General features: G+C 40.1%; 1 protein-coding gene across 5 annotated transcripts in view; it reads right to left on the reverse strand.

The window, feature by feature from the left end:
* The window catches only part of ZMYM4 (zinc finger MYM-type containing 4), a 136,671-nt gene that overhangs the window by 102,123 nt on the left and 11,063 nt on the right, over window positions 1–23,485 (reverse strand). For 4 of the 5 annotated variants that reach the window (XM_084786234.1, XM_084786230.1, XM_084786232.1 and 1 more), the window contains exon 2: window positions 1,634–1,679. In XM_084786234.1, coding sequence (XP_084642360.1) covers window positions 1,634–1,679 — 46 coding nt within the window. Of the gene's footprint in view, window positions 1–1,633; window positions 1,680–2,284; window positions 2,341–23,485 lie in introns of those variants that run through there. The other variant, XM_084786233.1, reaches the window with a different exon arrangement.

A 23,485-nucleotide genomic window follows, 5' to 3' on the forward strand; every position in this document is an offset into this window, starting at 1 on the left:
AGATAACCCCCAACTTTAAAGTTAACTTCTCCAGTTAAAATATAGTCTAGAATATACTTGCCATATAAGACTAACTAAATCCTTTTTTTTTTTTTTTTTTTTTTTTTTTTTTGGTTTTTCGAGACAGGGTTTCTCTGTGTAGCCTTGGCTATCCTGGACTCACTTTGTAGACCAGGCTGGCCTCGAACTCACAGCGATCCGCCTGCCTCTGCCTCCCGAGTGCTGGGATTAAAGGCGTGCACCACCACACCTGGCCTTAACCAAATCCTTTTACAAAGCACACCCTGTGCAGCAGACTTGGGCTACAAACTGTATTTTATTTTATTTATTTTTTTTTTTAACTGGAAAAGTTAAAGTTGGGGGTCATCTTATACACCGGAAAATACAGTAAGTAAACAAACAAACAAATGTATATTACCAAAGTAATTAGACAAGGAAGGAAGGTACTCACAGATCTGTAAGTGGAGGTAATTGTAAGGAAAAAGGAACACATTCCCCTTAAGAATACTAGATTTAAAAAAAAAAAAAAAAAGCTGGGCACAGTGGCATATGCTTGTAATCCCAGAGGCAGAAGCAGTCAGATCTCTGATTTTGAGGCCAGCCTGGTCTGCTAAGGCAGTCCAGGACAGCCAGGACTACAAGAGAAACCCTGTCTCTGGGAAAAAACAAAACTAGATGCCATCCAGGTAGTAGAGGCCCACGCCTTTAATCCCATCCATCACTCTGGAGGCAGAAGAAGGCAGATCTCTATAAGTTTGAGGCCAGCCTCATCTTCAGAGTTGCAGGACAGCCAGAGAAACATAGACCTCAAAACACACACATACAATAAAAAAGAAATAAAGAAAAGGAAAAAAAGACTTCTAGATGAGAGTTTACCATACTTAAACAAGTATATAAACATCCTGTAAAATTCAATTTTATTCATAGTATTTATTTTACAAAATATTTGAGCAAGTAAACAATACATATAGCAAAACATTCAGTATTATTGATAATAAAAAATTAAAATTCTTTGTATGTTTATAAAGGGGAAGCTGGGTATAGTACAGCCCTGTACAAAATAACCAGTAGCAACTAAAAGGATACATACACTAGAACTATGGCCACTGATGCAGAAAGATGTCTATACGTTCAATAAAAGAAGCAGGAAGAGTACTCATGTGGTTACTGAACATAAACCTCATATACCATATATGTGTACACATTCATAGAAAAAGTCTGGAAAGATATATATTAAACTCTTAAAGCTCACTAAGTCTTTTGAAATTAATAGATGTTTAATTTCTACTTTATTCATTCTGTACTGTAATTGAATGTATTACTTTTATAATCTATCATATAGTATCTAAAGAGTACAAGCCAAGTTAAAACCTATAAGAAAAAAGGTTAAGTCCAATTTTATATAATTCATATCAGCACAAAATATTGCTATATTTCAACACAATGAAAACTGAAAGAATATTTACTAAAAAAATAAATAACAATCTAAATACCTTAACTCCATGACATTGAAGCTAAATCAAACGGGATCATCACACAAATTAACACTATCTAAACACTCTAATGGCTATTAAATGCAAATCCAGACGTAATCTATCTAAAGACAACCTTTTTTTTCTCAAGTAGTACTTACAGTTCTCTACAATTTCATCAAAAACTGCATCACTTTTCTGTTCAAACTGAAAAAAAAGAGAGAGAAATAACATTACTCTCAAATGTTTCATCTTACTTTTTGAAATCCCTATCTAGTCCCATAGCAAGTTTGTTGATCTTAAAATCAAAGTAATTGTGTTACAGCAATGGCTCCTGTTGAGTATGTAGGGCCTAAGACAGAAACAGAGCCAAGTCTGAGGTAATTCTAGACCTTTAAAAGAGCAAGCGGAAATAAAACAGAGGCAACTCCTGGAATTCACGTACTCTTCTTTGCTTCAGGCTTCCAAGTGCTGGGATTTCAAACATGAGCCACAACAACTGGCAAGCATTTCCCAAAGGTACTTAGTGAAAGAGCATTTCTGAAACCTAACACTAACAGCTCACGATCACAATGGGAAGAGACACTAACTGATGTCAAGAAGATCATCTTTGTGACTTCAAAACAAAGCCACCTTTTTATGTTTAGTAATATACTCCAAATTAATGCTAAATAACTATACTATTTGACAATTCCTGATTTTCACATGTATTTTTTTCTGGGAGTTTAAAAAGTATATAGAAAACAATATATTTAGTATGCTAGAATCTTCAAATTTAATAATATTAAAAGCAGGAAATTCTTGGCTCCTACCTGTCCCTTACTACTCAACTTTTCTTCCCATCATTTATCAGCCACAGCACTCTTACCTACAAAATACAGATGTTATCAAAACTCCAGACATCCATTAACAATTTGCTGAAGCTGGCAAGCAACATCAATTATTGATCATCTAATTGCTATTACAGTGGTAATATGATTACCAAGTATTACAAATGATTACCAAATTTACTTTGTTCTAAAACTACTAGTTGATGCACTAAAACTAAAGAAATATAAAGCATAAAATCAGGGCAAAGGAAACAAAGTTATCCATATTTGCAGGAAACATAATTGCTTGAGAAGGCCAAAACTGTAGTATCAACTGGAGAGAGGAGCTGTCAAGCAGTTGAGAAGAGTTTGGTGATAACAAAAAAGACAGAAAGAGCATAGCATGTTTTCTCTCATACAGAATCTAGATTTACAACCAATAAGTAGCGATGTGTGACATGAAAACAAAAGAGACTAACGGGGCAAGGAAGGGACCATCAGGAGAGGAAGAAAGACAGGAGAGTGTAAGGAGGGGGTAAATGTGAGCAAAACATCAGCCACATATGTCAGACAGTGTTAAAATGAAACCCATTATTTTGTACACTATTTTTTAATGGTATTAGGAATGAGAGCACATTTCAAGTAGGATGACTTTTTAACATTCAAGAAATCAACAGCAGGTGACACTACAGTTAAAAGCACTTGCAGTTCTTCAAAGGCTGCAGTTCGGTTCCCAGCACCTTGACTGAGTGTTCACAACCATCTGTAACTTCAGCACCAGGGGATCCAACAACTTCTTCTTGACCTCTGCAGGCATATTCACATACACATACACACACACACACACACACACACACACACACACACACACACACACACAATAAATAGTATTTTGAACAAACCTATGGTCGGCTAAATATAAATAATAAATAAATCAATGAGATATACCATATAAACTCAAGAAACAGGAACCACACAATTATTTCAATTGAAGCTGAAAAAGAATTTAATAAAAGTTTAACATGTCTTCATAACAAAAGTTTTGGAGACTTTAGAGCTGGGTGTGATAGCACACCCCTTTAATCCCAGCACTCAGAAAGCAGAGGCAGACAACTATTACAGGATATCTGACCCCATTGTGAACTGTAAAGTCCTGTTTCTTTATTTTTTTAAGATTTATTTATTTATTAATTTATCATGTACAGAGTTCTGTTCATATGTATACCTGCACACCAGAAGAGGGCACCAAATCTCATTTTAGATGGTTGTGAGCCACCATGTGGTTGCTGGGAATTGAACTCAGGACCTCTGGAAGAGAAGTCAGTGCTCTTAACCTCTGAGCCCCAAAACCCTGTTTCATGTTTGGAGTGATTCAGCTTTACACACATCTTTAATCCAATAACTTTCTGTTTATTGAAAACAGGTGATTATGATGTGCTTTAGCCAGCCCTCGCACACACTTTTAATACAAGACCTTTCTGTACATAGGATTTAATAAAATTAACCCTAGGTCAAGAGGCAGGGCAAGAAATCAGCTGACAGGGATTAAAGAGTGGGAAAGACTTTGAGTTAAAATGTATTTAAGACACAGTAGAAGCCAGCTGGTGGCGCACGCCTATAATCCCTGCACTCTGTGAGTTCGAGGCCAGCCTAGTGTACAAAGTGAGTCCAGGACAGCCAGGGCTACACAGAGAAACCCTGTCTCAAAACAAAACAAAACACCAACCAACAAAAATCGTGAGTGGATAAGAACAAGGGGCTTTTCAGCTTTGAGCTAGTAATCTCTTTGCTTTTAGTTTTTGGGTTTTCCTCTGGGACAAGAGCTGAGTAGAAAGGTCAGCTGGGTGCTTTCTCTACTCTGAGCTAGCAGGTTTTCATCCCAGCATCTTGCTCCTAAGTCTTCATTGGTAAAACTGACTTTGGAACTTTCATCCTTTTAAAACAACAGTGGAATCTGGGAATGGTGGAACATGCCTTTAATCCCAGCACTCAGGAGGCAGAGGCAGGTGGATCACTGTGAGTTCAAGGCCAGGCTGGTCCAAGTCTAGGACAGCCAGGGCTAACAGAGAAACCCTGTCTCGAAAAACCAAAAAATAAATAAAATAAAACAACAGCAGACCAATCTGTGAGTTCTAGGCCAGCCTGGTCTACACAGGGAGTTCCAGGTGAGTCAGAACTACATAGTGAGATCTTGTCTCAAGGGTGGGTGGGGTTAAGGGTGGGTCCCGGAGAGATGGCTCAATTGTTGAGAGCACTGTCTCCTCTTCCGAAAGACCTGGACTCAATTTCCAACACCTACACAGTGGCTAACAACCATCTGTAACTTCAATTCCAGGGGATTCAATGCCTTCTTCTGGCCTCTGCAGAAGAAGGTACAGACATGTAAACCGAATACCTATATACATAAAAGAATAAAATAGTAAACACAAATTTTAAAAGGCTTTGGAGACTTAGGTGAATAGATGAAATATATCTCAAATTAATAAAAGCAATATATAGCATGCCTACAGACAACATTACATTAAATGAAAAACACTAGGAGCATTTCCTTTTAAAGTCAGAAATGAGACAAGGATGCTCACTATATAGTGCATAGTGCTCAAAGCCTTAATTGCACCAATTAAACAAGAGGAAACCATAAAAGGAATAAAAATGTGGGGGGGGGGGTGTCAAACTACCCCTATTTGTAGGTGACATAATTCTTTTTTTGTTTGTTTGTTTGTTTGTTTGTTTTTTGTTTGGTTGGGTTTTTTGTTGTTGTTGTTTTTCGAGACAGGGTCTCTCTGTGTTAGCCTTGGCTGTCCTGGACTCACCAGGCTGGCCTCGAACTCAGCGATCCGCCTGCCTCTGCCTCCCAAGTGCTGGGATTAAAGGCGTGCGCCACCACGCCCGGCTTGACATAATTCTTAAAGACTCTGAGTCTACTAGAAAACTCTTGGACCTAATACAGTAAGTTGCAGGGTACAAAGTCAATATTAAAGAATAAATAAATAAGCCGGGCGTGGTGGCGCACACCTTTAATCTGAGCACTCGGGAGGCAGAGGCAGGTGGATTGCTGTGAGTTCGAGGCCAGCCTGGTCTACAAAGTGAGTCCAGGATGTCTAAGGCTACACAGAGAAACCCTGTCTCGAAAAATCCAAAAAAAAATAAAAAAGAAGAAGAAGAAGAAATAAATAAAAAACAGTACCTTTCACTTATACCAACAAGTCTACTCTCAAGAAATGAGGAGGGCTGGAGAGATGGCTCAACAGTTGAGAGCACTGATTGTTCTTCCAGAAGATCTGGGTTCAATTCCCAGCATCCACATGGCAGCTCACAACTGTCTGTAACTCCAAAATCTAACACCCACAGACATACATGCAGGCAAAGCACCAATGCACATAAAATAAAAATAAATACTTTTAAAAAAAAGAATGAAAAACATTCCATTCAAAATAATAACGTCATCCGCCGCCCCATATGTTAGGAACATATCTAACAAAAGAAATGAAAGACTTCTCAAAGTAAAATTTCAATATCCTGAAAAAAGAAAACACAGAAGTTAATAGATAATGGAGAGGTATTCCATGCACCTACATTGGTATAATTAACATTGTGAAAATGGCTATACTACCAAAATTAACTTATAGGTTTAATGTAATAAATAACAAAATCCTGATGTAATATTTCATAGGTTTAAAGAAAATACAAGAATTCATATGGAACCACAAATAGCCAAAGCAATCTTAGGGAGTAAGCATACCACTGGATGTATTATAACATCTGACCTCAAATTACTCCATGGAAGCTGGGCAGCGGCAGCACACACCTTTAGTTCCAGTGCTCAAGAGGGAGAGGCAGGTGGGGATCTCTGAATTCAAGGCCAGCATGGTCTACAGAGCCAGGGCCGCCAAGGCTGAACACAGAAACCCTGTCTGGATAAACTAAACAAAACTAAACAAAAGTATGCTACAGAGCTCTCGGGATAAGCATCCTGCTACTGGAATACAATGGAATAAAAGATCCATACTTAAAGCAACAGTGTTGCCAGCTGTGGGGGCTCACACCTTTAATACCAGCTTCTAAGAGGCAGAGGCAAGGTGGGTATTTGTGAGTTCCAGGCCAGCCTGGTCTACATGATGAGTTCCAGCACAACCAGGGCTGTGTAGAAAGGTCCTGTCCCCCCCCCCAAAAAAAACTATGCCCACTTAATTTTTGACATTTAAAAAAAGGCTAATCAACAAATGGTGCTGGCAAACTAGATTTCTACCAGCAAAAAAAAGTCAAATTAGATTTGTATCTTTCACCCTATATAAAAATCAATTCAAACTTGATCAAAAAGGTGTTAAGAAAGATGACTCAGCAATTAAAATCATCTGTTGCTCTTGCAGAAGACATGGGTTTAATTCTCAACACCCACATAACAGCTCACAACCATCCATAACACATTTCAGGGGACCCAACAGGCATACATACAAACAGCACAAGGACATGTGTACAGACAAAACATTTTCACATAGAAAGTAAAAAGTAAATCTTTTTATTTTTTTAAAAAAGTTTTACTGGGGGCTGGAGACATGTCTCAGTGGGTAAGAGCAGAGTGCTCTTTCAGAGGATCCAGGTTCAATTCCCAGCACCTACATGGCAGCTCACAACTGTCTGTAATTCCAAGATCTGACACTCTCACACAGGTATACATGCAGGCTAAATACCACTGCACATAAAATAAAATAAATCAATTTTTTAAAAAAAGTTTTGCTGGATCACAGACCTTAATTTGAAACCTGAAAATAGCCTGGCAGTGGTGCCAAGCAGATCCTCTGAGTTGAAGGCCAGCCTGGCTTAAAGATTGAGTTCCAGGACAGCTGGGGATACACAGAGAAACCCTGCCTTAGGATAAACAAAACAAAACAGAACAAAAGAAAACAAAATCAAAAACAAAAAAATACAATAACCATTTTTTAAAAAGTGTTCAATATCCCTAGCCATTAGAGTAATGGAAATTAAAGGTATTTGTAGAGCCAGGAGTGGTAACGCATGCCTTTAGTGCTAGCTTTTAGGAGGCAGAGGCAGTGGAGCTCTGTGGATCGGAGGCAGCCTGCTCTATAAAGTCCAGGACAGCAAAGCTACACAGAGAAACCCTGTCTGGGAAAAACAACAACAAAAACAAAAAAAGTTACTTTCAGATAGCACCACACAATGGCTATCTACATCAACAATCTGAGAACAAACACAGGAGAGGACGTGGAGAGAAAAACCTTTATTCACTGTTGATGGAGTTACAAATTAATATAGCCATTGTGAAAATCAGTTTGGAAATTTCTCAAAAAATTAAAAACAGAACTACCATATGACCTACCTACCATATGACCAGGCATACACCCAAGGAACTCCATACCCTACCATAGAGATATTTGCAAGCCCATGTTTATTGCTTCTTTATTCATCATAGCAAAGAATCATAATTAACCTAGTTGTCCATCAACAGACAAATAATGAAAATCTGTTGTATATAAAGTGGAATTCTATTCAGCTCAAAGAAAATAGATAGACTTAGACCATGTAATATTAAGCAAGGCCACACAATCTCAAGAAGGGAAAAAAAAAATCCACAGTAACTAACATGAGCACATATGGGTACCAAGTAACATGCAGAAACATTCCACTGTACCCATCAATCAGTATCTCAATCAGCCATCATCAGAGAAGCTCCCCCCGCAGCAGATGGGAACTAACACACAGAATAACCAGACAATGTGCAGAGAGTAGAGACTAAAGTCAAGCCCCTCTCCGAAGGACTCAGACCTACGAGTTAGATGGCATTGAGGTCTTGTAGACACTATAGGGCTGGCTCACATACACTCACAGAGTCTGTTGGCAGCATGCATTAGGGCCTGCAAAGTCCAAGCCAGACAGAATCCCAGTGCTGAGAGGTGAAGTAGACAGAAGCCATCTTCAATTAACAATCACTTGCAAAAGAAAAATTTGTCTTTTCCAACAGAGTTTCACTAGGTATACATAACACACTGAAGAGCAGGCCCCATGCCCTATGGTTGATGGCCAACACAAAACACAACTCGAGGGCATGTTTGGAGAGTTTCTGTCTCATATTGCTCTCTTTGAGCACCTTTTTTTGGGGGGGGGCTTATTAATCTTTTGCTTGTATGTTATGGTTTCCGACTTTGTGTTTTTATAGGTATTGTTGTGTATAGGTGTGTCTCTGTGTGTATGTATACTTCTCGTGCTTTTTCTTTGTTTTTTGGCTTTTAATTCTGGCTTGTTTTATTTGCCTATTTTGTTTTCTTTTTCTAAATAAAGAGAAAAAGAAGGCATGGAGCTGGATGGGTAGAGAAGTAGGGAGATTCTAAGAAAATGAGAAAGATGAAACCATGATCAGAATATATTATATGGATAATAAAATATTTTCAGTCTTAAAAAAAAATTGGGGCTACAGAGATGGCTCAGTGGTTAAGAGCTTCCAAAGGTCCTGAGTTCAATTCCCAGCAACCACATGGTGGCTCACACCCATCTACAATGGGATCTGATGCATCTTCTATCATGCAGACATACACGCAGTACTCATATAGCAAAATATATAAATAAATCTTTTTTAAGTCACATGTGGCAGCAGGAGAGAACCAGCTCACATGCAATTACATGTGAGTGTATGTGAATACACAAGTGCACACAGGCACATAAACACACTCCCCCCTCTGCCCCCCCCCTTAAGTAAAAAGAAAGCTGGGTGATATAGCTCAGAACATTTGCCTAGGATGTGTGAAGCACTAGGTGCACAAGCCCAGTACCCCAAGCCTCACAAAATTCCAAAAAGGTTCTGGGGGCTGGAATTGTTACTAAGTGGTAAAGGGTTTGCCTGGCTTGTCTGGCAATTGCAAAGTCCTGGATGTAAACCTCAGAACCACCCAAAACAGGGAGGGAAATTTGAAATAAACGTAAGAAATTAGAAAGCCATGAAAAAAAAACTTATAAAAAACAAAGATCACGATTTGTGTGTGTGGATATGTGCCACCTGTGTATGACCCCAGAGGCCAAAGAGAGCATTATATGCCCTGGAGCTGGAGTTCCAGGAGGCTCTAAGTTGCCCCACAGGTCCTGGAAACTAACTGGGGTCCTCTGCAAGGGTGGTGGTGTTCAATCCTTTTTTTTTTTTTTTTTTGGTTTTTCAAGACAGAGTCTCTCTGTATAACCTTGGCTGTCCTGGACTCACTTTGTAGACCAGGCTGGCCTCGAACTCACAGCGATCCCCCCGCCTCTGCCTCCCGAGTGCTGGGATTAAAGGCGTGCCCCACCACGCCTGGCTTTTTTTGGTTTTTCAAGACAGGGTTTCTCTGTGTAGCCTTGGCTGTGTTATGTGTTGTGTTCAATCTTATCTGCTGAGCCACTTGTCCAGCCCCTCTTAGTGTCCTAAATATTAAAGGTCTTGAGTATTCTTTCCCACCTATTTTTAGTTAGCATAAAAGGGCTTATGTGTCGCTGTGTGAGGCAGTCAAACGACAACTTTCAGGAGCTGGGCTTCTCCCCTTCTACCTTGCTTACTGCTGCTATGTATTCCAGGTTAACTGGCTAGTAAGCCTCCCAACAATTCTATATCCACCTCCCCTCTCACCACTGAAGTGCTGAGATTACAGAAGCACACAATCTAATCTGGCTTTTTAGATGGGAAGATTTTTTTTAACACACTGAGCAACCTTATGAGCTCCTTCTACTAAATTTTGTTACAGGTTTGTCTTAAAACAAACAAAAACGTGATTTTATTTATGTGTAAGGTAGGAAATCTGATTCTCCTTTTCAACACGTGGGTTCTAGTGATTGAGCTTAGGGTTTCAGCCAGATTGTGGCTTGGTGGCAGGCCTTTACACACTCAGCTAGTTTACTAATCCACTGTTACATTTCTTTAGCATTATTTGGAATAACCATTGTATTCATAAACTCACTACAGCTATAGTTACCTGTTCAAGACCAAGCCAATAAAATCACTCTGCATCCCAACAGATAGTATTGGTTAGACTTAGTTCCAAAAAAGAAGAAAGGACATGAGTGGTGAAGAAGTGGGAGGGGAAATCTAGGGGTGGGTGTGATCAAAATACACTGTTTGAGGCTGGAGAGCCGGCTCGCTGGGTAACAACACTTCCAAAGGACCTGGTTTTGATTCCCAGCACACACAAGGCGTTCAAAGCCATCCGGAACTCAGCCCCAGAGGATCTATCGCTGTCTTCCAGCTTCTTTGGGCACCAGGTAAATAACATGCATGCAGGCAAAACACTTATACACTATATACATAAAAAAATATATATATATATATATATATCCACCCTGTTTCGAAACTTCCCCCCCCCCAAAAAAGTTGCTGATAGTTAAAATCTTCATGGATACTTGCCAACTTGCTCCCTAAAACAGCTGTGCTAACTTCTTACTACTTGTGAGTGCTCCTTTTCTTATACTCCCTAATACTGATATATCAATATTGTTCACCTTGGATCATCTGAGGTTGTGAAAACTTTACACTCTTTGGCTTCTGTTTTTTGTTTGTTTGTTTTTTGTTTTGTTTTGTTAGTTTTTCAAGACAGGGTTTCTCTGTGTCACCCTGGCTGTCCTGGACTCGCTTTGTAGACCAGGCTGACCTCAAACTCAGTGATCCACCTGCCTCTGCCTCCCAAGTGCTGGGATTAAAAGTGTGCACCACCACCCCCAGGTCCGGCTTCTGTTTTTATAGTCATTTCTACTCTCCAATCCTCTCATAATTGTCATAGTTAATATAAATTATTCTCAAAGAAATCTCCGTAAGATGAATTTTCTATAGTTCACAGATTTCCAATTGGTTTGCTATAAAAAATTAAGGACAGATAAAAATGTTCTTAAATTTTCATTATGATTTATAATTTATACATCTTAAATATTGCAGAATGGGAAGGAGGATTATTTCCAGGTTCTCTACATGACAGAGATAAAACTTCAATTTATAGCTTACAAAAAATTGTTCATCCATAAATCAATTCAGGAGAATGGATACTAATGATATCAATGATGATTAGAGTTGTTTTTGTTGTTGTTGTTGTTTGAGACAGGGTCTCTCTGTGTAACCTTGGCTGTCCTGGACTTGCTTTGTAGGCCAGGCTGACCCTGAATTCACAGCAATCCACCTGCCTCTGCCTCCCAAGTGCTGGGATTAAAGGCGTGCACCACCACGCCCAGGGAGGATTCAAGTTTTACCAATTTATTTTAGGCCCTTTCTTCTCTAAGAATTGGTATATAGTTTTTAGTGTCCAGAGCTTTCTATTACTTTGTAAATCATTCATTTTTTGGTTCCTGTTACAATATATACAACTGAAAAACAGCATTTCATTACAATCCCTTGCTACTAGTATATAAAAGTGTAACTGAATTTTTTTTTTTACTTTGATGCTTTCACTTGCAAAATTCATTAATTTTAAAAGCATTCTGGATTTCTGGCAGTGATTGCGCATGCCGTTAATACCAGTACTTGGGAGGCAGAGGCAGGCAGATCTCTGTGAGTTCAAGGCCTACCTGGTCTACAGAGTAAATGCCAGAACAGCCAAAGCCTCATGTCTTTGGGAACAGGGGAGTGTAGCATTTTGGAGACTCCTTAGGGTTGCATATGCAACTACATTGTTTAATAAATAAAAACTTTACTTCTTTCTGATTACTATGCCTTTACTCTTTATTGAAAAAGAATAAATATTCTGTACTATATACAAGTGGTAAAAGTGGACATCCTTGCCTTGTGTCTAATTTAGAGTAAAAGTATTCATTTTTCAGCAAGGGTACTATAGTAACTGTGGGCTTCATTGGGCAGTGTAACTGTAATGCAAAGCCCACGTCAATGGTGTTTTAATGGAGAGCAACTGGGAGCCATGGGACACTAAGTGCTCAGCTTGGAAACCAGCAGTGGTTATACTACACATGTACTGAGTGCTACAACACCTTTGAGAGTACAAATGCCTTTTCTCCCAGCACTGCCCTTCCAGCGAGATATCTATGAACAAGTGCTTCGGCTCCTAACCTCATCTGAAACCTAAGCCCAGACCCAGACAAACTCTTGACTGTAATAGCCAAAACCCCCCAGTGCTATTTGTTAACATAGATACAAACCTCAGGCACTCACTAAGTGTATAATACTGGTCTTGAACCCTCAAAAATAACCCCTATCATCCCTAATCCCCTCTCACATCAGGCCATAGCGTCTGAAAGGCCTTTTCTTTCCCAGGCTCTGCCTCAGGTGCTGAAGTCAAACTGAGCTACAGACCAGACTAAGGCAGGCAAATGAGAGCCTGGTTAAGGGTGGAATCCAAGCCTGAACCCTTAACTCTCTTTCGCTGTATGGCAACTTCAATCCTAACATATTCCTTCACTGGACAAAAGAAAGCAGCCTGAGATTGACAAGGCAGTTCAGCAGGTAAACACGCTTGCTGACAAGCCTGACCACCTGAGTTCAATCTCCAGGTACCAAATGGTGATGGAAGGAAAGAACCAACACCCAAAAGTTGTCCTCAGACCTCCACACACATATCATGACACGTTCATACATGTACGTGGGCACATTCACTATAATACATAAATATAATTTACAAAGTTAAAGGTACACCTTTAATTCCAGAACTCAAGAGGCAGAGGCAAAGTAGATCACTATGAGTTCGAGGCCAGCCTGGTCTACAAAGTGAGTCTAGGACAGCCAGGGCTACACAGAGAAACCCTGTCTCAAAGAAAAACAAACAAACAAAAAAGTGGGATTTCTGATATGGAAGGATGAGTAGTAGACCACTTGCCTAGGATATGTAAGGTCTTGAGTTCAATCCAAAGCACTGGAAAAATAAAAGTAATATATATAAAGCTTTTAATTTCTTGTTTTGTTTTTTGATAAATTGGAGCTACTGAAGCATTTGTCTCTTATCTAAAGTACATGAACTGGCATTATTATTAATAAGTGAAAGTTATCTCTATTTTCATTTCTTTTTTGTTGTTGTTACATTTCTTTGAGACAGTTACTTTCTGTCACCCTGACTGTCCTGGAACTAGCGCTACAGATCAGACTGGTCTTGAACTCACAAAGATGAGCCTCTGCAAAAAAAAAAAAAAAATTTAAAATTAAAAAAAAAAAAGGTGTGTCTCTGTCTCCTGAGTGCTGAGAGTAAAGGTGTGCGCCACCATTGCCCAGCTCCCTATTTTCATTAATAAAGCAACTGTGCCTTTCTTTTCCTTTTTTTTTTTTTTGCACCCCCCCCCCCCCCCGCAAGACAGGGTTTCTATGTGTAGCCCTGGCTGTCCTGGACCAACTTTGTAGACCAAGCTGGCCTCAAACTCCCAAAGATCTGCCTGACTCTGCCTCTGCCTCCTAAGTGCTGGGGCCTTTATCTTTCTTTTTTCAATCAGTCTAGAGCTTCTTCATATGATTTTTGGTTTTTTCTTTCTGCTTTTTGAGACAGGGTTTCTCTGTGTAGCCTTGGCTGTCCTAGACTCACACTGTAGACCAGACTGGTCTCTAACTCACAGGGATCCACCTGCCTCTGCTGGGATTAAAGGCGTGCGCCACCACGCGGGTTCAAACAAGCCCTTTTATGCAATGAACCATCTAGATAGATGCTCTCTGCTGCTGTGTGAGACACCCTCATTCTACAGCCAGAGCAGCCTGAGCTCATGCAATGCTGCCACCTTAGCCTTCCGTCCTAGTGCTGGAATTACAAGTGTGAACCACCATAGACTATCTTGTAGATTTATTATTTTCTTCATTTCTTTTGGTTTACTATACTTTATTTGCCTAGATTCTTTTGTTTCTTTTTATTTTATTGAGACAAGGTCTCATGAAGCCCAGTCTCCATGGCACCAAATCTACAACACCTTCATATTATTATATATTAATGTCTTATATATCAGTGTCAACATTTTATATATTCATGTCAGATAAAGTTTTGCAGGTATAAAATTATTTAATATAATTATCAGTAAAACATAATTCTGTAACATGAAGGATTTAACCCAACTTTAAATACATGAAGAAAACATTACAAATAAAAAGAATAAACAAAATCTGCAACTATGTTTAATAGCTATCTAGTACTTGCCAGCTGTTAGTGTAAGACAAAGAAAGTGAAGACACATACTTTTTAACAATTCCATCAAACAGTGAGTTCGAGACCAGTCTGGTCTACAAAGTGAGCCCAGGGCAGAGAAACCCTGTCTCGAAAAAACAAAAATAAAAACAAATTCCATCAAACAATTTGCCCTAGCTGGAATTTGTAGAAGCATCATTACAAACAGCTATAGCGTACATTTTAAGTAGTGACACACCACATGCTAGAGCACATGTATCAGAAAAATATCAAATAACTGAGTATAAAATGAATGTATTATCTCAACTGAGAGATATCAAGAATCACTAACAAGATAATTACAATGCCAAATACAAATAAAAAAATACTTCCATACAATCATATGTCAAAGTAAAAAGTGTGATGGTTCATGCCTATAATCCCAGCACTCAGGAGGCTGAAGCAGAAGAATTACCCTGAGTTCAAGATCAGAGTGGAGTATATATATACAGCAAGATCCATAACCAAGAAGAAAAAGAAAAGAAAAAAAAAATGTTGGGTGGTCGGAGAAGCTCAGGAAGTATTTTGAAGTAAACAAATAAAACTTTCCACAAGTTTTGCATTGTTCATTTGTTTTTGTTTGTTTGTTTTATTTTTCAAGACAGGGTTTCTCTTGTGTAACCCTGGCTGTCCTGGAACTTACTCTGTAGACCAAGCTGGCCTCAAACTCAGAGACCAACCTGCTCTGCCTCCCACCTGCCTCTTCCTTCCAGTGCTGGGATTAAAGGCAAGCGCCACCACTGCCTGGCTTGGGTTTTATTTAAAGCAGACTATAGAGAATGTTATACCTTCAAACAGTTAAAGAAGGATGGATGATCAAACTAACAGATTAAGCAAGGCGATAATGTATGCCTGTAATCACAGCCCTTTGGAGTGTAAGAAGCAGAAGGATGAGGCATTCAATGCCAGTGTCAGCTACACAGTAGTTGAGGCCAGCCTAGACCACAGAAAACTTCCAGGGTGTGAGGGGGGAAGAGGGTGGAAAATGGCTCAATGGACAGCCAGGCACGGTAGCACACACCTTTAATCCCAGCACTCAGGAGGCAGAGACAGGCAGATCTCTATGTGTTTGAGGCCAGCCTGGTCTATAAAGTAGGCCCAGGACAGCCAAGGCTACACAGAGAAGCCCTGTCTTGGGGGGTGGGGGGGGCTCAACAGTTTGAGAACTAGACTCCCAGCACCCACATGGTAACTCACGATCATCCATTCCAGGGGATCCTTTACCCTCCACAGGTACCAGGTACAACACACTACCCATACATGCATGCAGACAAAACACTCATCAAAAATAAAATAAACAGGGCTGGAGAGATGGCTCACTGGTTAAGAGTACTGCTGCTTCCAGAGGTCCTGAGTTCAATTCCCAGCAACCACACGGTGGTTTACAACCATCTGTAGTGGAATCTGATTCCCTCTTCTAGTGTGCATGAAAACAGCACATAAAATAAATAAATCTTTAAAAATAAAATGAACAGAACTAAAACAAAAATTTAAGAAACAGACAGTATTGAAGCACTGTGGCACTGCTGTAGTAGAAGCAAGAGAACCTGAGTTTGATCCCCAGTACCCATACAAAAGCCATCTGGGAAAGGAGCCATAACCTCAGCATTGGGAACACAGACAGATACAAGCAAATCCCAGGAGCTCACTGGCCAGCAGGTCTAACTGACATGGCTAGCTTCAGAATCAGAGGGATTCCAGGTTCAGTGAGATACTGTCTCAAAAAAAAAAAAAACAACTGAACAGCAAAATAAAGCCAAGACACCCAATGCCTTCCTCTCACGTGTATATACACACATGCACCCACACACATGTATTCACCCCACACAGAGAGACACATAGAATAAATAGGGATGAAAACAATAAAAGCAGTTGCTGTTCTTGCAGAAACCTAGGGTTAGTTCCTAGCACCCATATGGCAGCTCACAACTGTCTGTAAATCCAATTAAAGAAGATTCCATTACTTCTACTAGGCCCCAATGCCCTTTAGTAGTCTCTGTGGGTGGCAGACAGACTGTAGACAGACAGGCAGACAAGCAGACATATATAAATGGAAAACACTCATATAAAAACTAAAAATTAATAAATGTATTTTTTTTAAATTAAGGGACCAGCAAGGAACTCAGTGGGTGAAAGTGCCTGCTGCCAAGCCTGATGACCTGAGTTCAATTCCCAAGACACATAGAGAAGGGGATAACTCCTCAAATTAGTCTCTGACCACATGTGTGTCATAGTGCACACATGAGCACGTGTCACACAAGTAAACACATTTCTTTAATATACCACAGGCATGCACCACTTTGTCCAACTTTTCTAACTCTAAATATTAAACTTCCCATATTCAAATACTGCATGCTTTTTGTCCTCTGACTGCAATCGCCAAGAGGCAGACACAATGGAACTGTAAACTGATAGGGTTGTATCCTTAGGTTGTAGTACAGGGCTCAAACAGCAGCCAGAATGGTAATAATGCCTGGCATGCAAAGGAATTAATTTGACCTAGCTATCACCTGTAATTGGGTATGATCACATGCCAAGTGAAGCAAGCACTCAAAACCAAACTTCACTGTTAAGGCAGTGATGGTAGCTACAAAGTCTATTACTTAAGAAGGGTTCTCTATATATTCTTAAGCAGTTGCAGAAAAAAACAAATTTAGGTACACTAGCTCAATTCAAGTAACATTCAAGAAGAACAAAGAACTACTTGCCATAAACTTAAAAACAAATGTACGCCGACCTTTAATCCCAGCACTCAAGAGGCAAAGACAGGCAGATTTCTCTAAGTATGAAACCAGCCTGGTCGACAAGTCAGCTGCTGGACAGCTATGGCTCATTACACAAACTGAAGAATTAGAAATCAAGATAACTCAGTCTCGCTGCTTTGTTTGTTTGTTTTTAACTTGAGTAACAGCAATTATAGAGAAAGAATGTAACGCTGGAACAGAATAAGGACAAGTGATGGGAGCAAAATGAAACTAACAATTTCAAAACTTCGGGGAGATAAAGTATCCTTTTGAACATAAATGCCATCCTTTTCTTGGATACCCTGTGTTATTTATCTTTATGTGAAGTAAATACCTTGCAGGAAGATTTTCATTCATCTCAAAACTGACACCAAATTGCCACTAGATCAGTAGTTTTCAACCTTCCTAATGCTACACCCCATTAAAACAGTTCCTCATGTTGTAGTAACCCTCAACCATAAAATTATTTTCATTGCTACTTCATAATTGTTTTTGCTACTGTTTGGATCATAATGTAATTATCTGATATGTAGGATATCTGACCCATGTCAAGGGTCATTCAACCTTAAAGGGGGTCATAACCCACAGATTAAGAACTGGGCTGGAGAGATGGCTCAGCGGTTAAAAGCACTGTCTGCTCTTCCAGAAGTCCTGAGTTCAATTCCCAGCAACCACATGGTGGCTCACAACCATCTATAACGTTATCTGATGCCCTCTTCTGGCTTGCAGGTGTACATGAAGACAGAGCACTGATATACATAAAATTAACTTAAAAAAATGAAAATAAAAAAAGAGCAGCCTGACAGTGGTGGCACACGCCTTTAATCCCAGCACTTGGGAGGCAGAGGCAGGCAGATCTCTGTGAGTTCCAGACCAGCCTAGTCTACAAATAGTCCAGGACAGCCAGGGCTCTTACACAGAGGAACCCTGTCTCAAAAAAACAAAAACAAAAAACTGCTGTACTAAATTTACAGCAAAAATCAAAACCAATCTTGGCTGTGTAGTGAACTCAACATCATCCTGAAATATATAGGAAAATGCTATCTTTATAATTTATTTTTTTTTTCTGGGACAGGGTTTCTCTACGTAACCTTGGCTGTCCTGGATTCACTCTGTAGACCAGGCTGGCCTTGAACTTACAGAGATTCACCTGCCTCTGCCTCCCAGAGATCCCAAGATTTGGAAGGCAGAGGCAGTCAGGTCTCTGTGAAGAAGCCAGCCTGGTATACAGAGCAAATTCCAGGACAGCCAAATCTACACAGAGAAATCCTCTGTCAAAAAATAAAAAATAGCTGGGCATGGTTTAATCCCAGCACTAGGGAGACAGAGGCAGATCGTTATGAGTTTGAGGCCAGCCTGGTGTACAAAGTGAGTCCAGGGGGCTGGAGAGATGGTTCAGTGGTTAAAAGCACTGCCTGTTCTTCCAAAGGACCCGGGTTCAATTCCCAGCACCCACATGGCAGCTCACAACTGTCTATAACGCCAAGATCTGACACCCTCACACCAATGCACATAACTTAAAAATAATTAAAATATTTTTTTAAAAAAGTGAGTCCAGGACAGCCAAGGCTAACACAGAGAAACCCTGTCTCAAAAAACCAAAATAAGGGCTGGAGAGATGGCTCAGAGGTTAAGAGCACTGACTGCTCTTCCAGAGGTCATGAGTTCGATTCCCAGAAACCACCTAGTTGCTCAGAACCATCAATATTGAGATCTGATGCCCTCTTCTGGTATGCATGCAGAATGTTGTATACATAATAAACAAATCTTAAAAAAAAATAAAAAATAAAAAAGCAGGGAGGGAGGGGGGATAGAAACCTGGGAGCTACCTGTAAAAATATTTAATGATAAAGTGCTGTTAGCATCACGTCTCTAACAGCTTACTTGGTTGCTGCTGGAAACTTAAGACAACTACAGTCATATTTAATAAAACTGAACAACTAGAGTTTCACTGGTATTACATTGAAGATGAATATCACAGGTTTAAGGAGACAAAAACAATGGAGTGGACTAATCCTCTATAATCTGCATACCTACTCCCAAACAATGTATTTCCTGCAAATGCCTAAATGGGCATTGTTGTGGAAAGTGGACATCTGAGCAAAACAGCCATCTTCAGATTGGCTGAGTCCTGCTTGTAAGAGTCCATCACAATCAAGCTTCAGCCTACTAACTGTCAACACCCCTTCAGAAGAGGGGAGTCACTGAACCTTCACCTAAGGCTCCAGACACTCCTCCCAGCCATTTGTACTCAGCCCTGATTGCAAAATGGCCTCAGGGTCTCCAGAGCTGCTGGAGTGTATGGGATAGAGGTAACTGAAAGGCTCCATTTATGCCTCTGGGGAGAAAGCCATCATCCTATGCTGAGTAAAGACTTACCAGCATGGCTGCTTTGGGGGTCCGTGCTCCAGCAAGAAATTTTCCCATCTATTCTCCGAAAGTAAGTAAATAAGCCTAATACTCACTGATTCCCCAGGGAATAGTGAAATAGTACTTTTGAGGTTTTGGTTTTGGTTTTGGTTTTTTAATGTTTGAGTGCTTTATCTGCATGTACACCTGCAGGCCAGAAGAGGGCATCAGATCACATTATAGATGGTTGTGAGCACCATATGGTTACTGAGAATTGAATTTAGGACCTCTGGAAGAGTGGTTGGCACTTTTAACCGCTGCGCACTTTTGAGTTTTAGAAACAAAAGTAAAGAAAAGGAAAATAAATCACAAAGGTTGTTTTTTTTTTTTTTTGGTTTTTCGAGACAGGGTTTCTCTGTGTAGCCTTGACTGTCCTGGACTCACTTTGTAGACCAGGTTGGCCTCGAACTCACAGCAATCCGCCTGCCTCTGCCTCCCGAGTGCTGGGATTAAAGGCGTGCGCCACCACGCCCGGCCCACAAAGTATTTTTAATACTATCACAAGGAAGATGGCTCAGTCAGTAATATTCTTCCTTTGCAAACAACAGGACCTGAGTTGGAGCTCCTGGACCTACAAACAAAAAAAGTCAGGTTATTGTGCCATGCACCTGTAATCCAGAACAGCTGAATCTGTAGGGCTCACTGGCCACTTGGCATGCCAGCCAGCCAGCCAGAAACATGCTAATCAGCAAAGTTACAGGCAAACTAAAGATCCTGTCTCAAAAAATAAAGTGAGGGGCTGGAGAGATGGCTCAGCAGTTAAGAGCACTGACTGCTCTTCCAAAGGACTCATGTTCAATTCCCAGCACCCACATGGCAGCTCACAGCTGTCTATAGCTCCAGTTCCAGGGGACCGGGACCTGAAACCCTCACACAGACAAACATGCTGGCAAAACACCAATGCATGTAAAGTAATAAATAAATAAATAAATAAAGTGAACAGGTCCTGAGAAGCAACACTCAGTTATTATCTCTGGTAGCTCTGGTATTATCATGTGCATACATGTACACCAAAAGCAACATTCACACATATACAATACCACTGTAGAAGAAATTGTATAAGAAAAAAACAGGTCAAGGAAATGATTTTTACTGGAAAAACAAGCATGACTATAAAGCAGCAGCTGCTCTCAGCCAAGTCATGATTATGCTATTATATAAAATAACAAGACACAGGGCAGTGGTAACACACACCTTTAATCCCAGCGTTTGGGAGGCAGAAGAAGGCAGATCTCTGTGAGTTCAAGGCCTGCCTGGTCTACAGAGCAAATTCCAGGGCAGCTACACAAAGAAACCCTGTCTTGGAAAAAAAAAAAAAAAAAAAAAAAAAGAGGGGACTGGAGAGATGGCTCAGAGATTAAGAGCACTAACTGCTCTTCCAGAGGTCCTGAGTTAATTCCCAGCACCCACATGGTGGTTTACAACCATCTATAATTGGATCTGATGCCCTCTTGTGGCCTGCAGGCATACATGCAGGCAGAGCACTGTATACATAATAAATACTCTTTTTAAAAAAAGAAAAAAAATCTAACTAAATAAATAACAGGACTTTCAGAGTTAGAGCAATAGCAACAAACATGAACACACATACAATTTCTTTAAAATTAGATGATTTATTTTCATGTCATGTGTGCTTTCTGGCTTCTGTAACTGTTACTGCTAACTTGTTCTTGCTAAATGAAGCATGTCAACAGGATATGGGTTTTGTGGATAAAATACCAAAACTGGTAAGGCTTGTGGTTGCACAATTTGGGCAACTTGAAGGCAAGAGCTGATGCACAGGCCACAGAGGAGTATTGCTTACTGGCTTGCTCTCCATGGCTTGCTTATCCTTTCTTACAGAACCGAAGACTACCCAGCCCAGGGTGGTACGGAACATCATGGGCTGGGCCCTTCCACAATGATCACTAAGTTAAGAAAACGCCCAACAGGCTTGCCTACAGCCTTATGGAGTTATTTTCTCAATTGAGGCTCCCTCCTCTCTGATGACTCTTAGCTTGTGCAAAGTGGGCATAAAACTAGCAAGCATCCACACAGATAATAAAAGCAAATCTTAAAAAATAAGTAAACTGGCCAGGCATGCATGCCTATAATCACAGCACTTGGGAGGCATAAGCAGGCAGATCTCTGTGAGTTCAAGGCCAGCCTGGTCTACAAGCAAACTCAGGACAAGCCAAGACTACACAGAGAAACTCTGTCTTGGGAAAAAAAAACAAAAACAAAAAACAAAAAATTGAAAGAAACAAGCAAGCAAGCAAATCCAAATCAGAGTAAGATCCACATCATACTCACTAGTGTGATATTGCCAAACAGGAAAATGAAAATAAGAGGTCCCCATGAGGACATAGGAAGACCTCAATCTCCATGCACTCCTTGTGTATACAAAACAGCACAGCAAGTAGACGCAACAGGCTAGGCACAGTGTCTCAAGCCTGTAATCTCAAGCACTCAGGAGGCACTGGAGGCCAGCATGGTGTACAAAGGGATTCCAGGACAGCCAAGGCTACACAGAGTAACGCCATCTCGAAAACAAACAAGCAAACAAAAGTAGGTACAATATAGTCCCTGTGGTGCCTCAAAACAATAAACAAAGAATCCCATCTAACTTAGCAAACCCACGGCCAAAATGTACCAAAAATTGAAAGGTAGGGACTCAGATACTTTATAACAACTTTTACAACATATATACATATATATAATAAACACACATATACATGTAGACATATATTGTGTGTATACACACATGCATGTTTTAGAAATACACACACACACACACACACACTTTTCTGAAACAAAGTCTCTTTAAATAGCCTTAGCTGTCCTGAAGCTCACTATGTAGACCAGAATAGACCAGATTAGCCTCGAACTCACAAAGGTCCACCTGCCTCTGCCTCCAAAGTTCTGAGAATAAAGGCATGCGCCACCATGCCCAGCTGATATTATGTGTATTTTAATACATAAAAGGAAAGATAATTCTTTAATATAAAATAATGAGATTGAGAAAGTTGTTTAATGGTAGTATTTGACTAGAAGTATGACGTATGAATGTACAATGTATAATCTCCATCACTGAAAGAAGTAAACTATAATTTTTAAGCCTTTGTTTTTTGTTTTTTGTTTTTCAAGTCAGGGTTTCTCTGTGTAACTTTGGCTATCCTGGATGGCCTTGAACTCACCTCGATCCATCTGCCTCTGCCTCCCTGAGTGCCAGGATTAAAGGCCTGCACCACCACACCCAGCTTTAATAAGACACTTAATATAATTCAATTCAACAATGCTAAATTGTGCCACCTTAACAACTATTATTATCTCCACCAGAAATTGACAAGATGGAGGCTGGAGAATTGGCTCAGCAGTTGATAGCACTGGCTGCTCTTCCAGAGGACCAAGGTTCAGTTCCCAGCATCAACATGGTGGGTGGCTTACAACTACATATAACTCCAGTTTCAGGGACCCATGCCCTCTTCTGGTCCCCACAGGCATTGCATTCATGTGCACATATGCCTTTTTAAACTTTTTTTAAAAAGAAGAAAAGCACTAGCTGTTCTTTTGAAGGTCCTGAGTTCAATTCCTAGCCACCACATGGAGGCTCAAAACCATCTATAATGAGATCTGGTGCCCTCTTCTGAACTGCAGCACACACGCAGGCAGGATACTATATAAATAATAAATAAATCTTTAAAAAAAAGAAATAATGTACAAAAAGTTCTTTGAAGATGTTGTTAATGTAAAAATCTGGAAATAAGATCATTCTAGATTAGGGTAGGCCCTAAAAACAAGAAAGAGTGTCCCTAAATGAAACACAACATGAGTGATAAAAAAGAACCAAAAGAACCCCCCCCCCAAAAAAAATTGTATAAAAACCAGGTGCAGTGGCACGCACCTGTAATCCCAGGATTTGGGAGGCAGAGGGAGGCGGATCACTGTGAGTTCGAGGCCAGCCTGGT

Source organism: Acomys minous, assembly GCF_964271855.1.
Source record: "Acomys minous genome assembly, chromosome: 6".
Lineage (NCBI taxonomy): Eukaryota > Metazoa > Chordata > Mammalia > Rodentia > Muridae > Acomys > Acomys minous.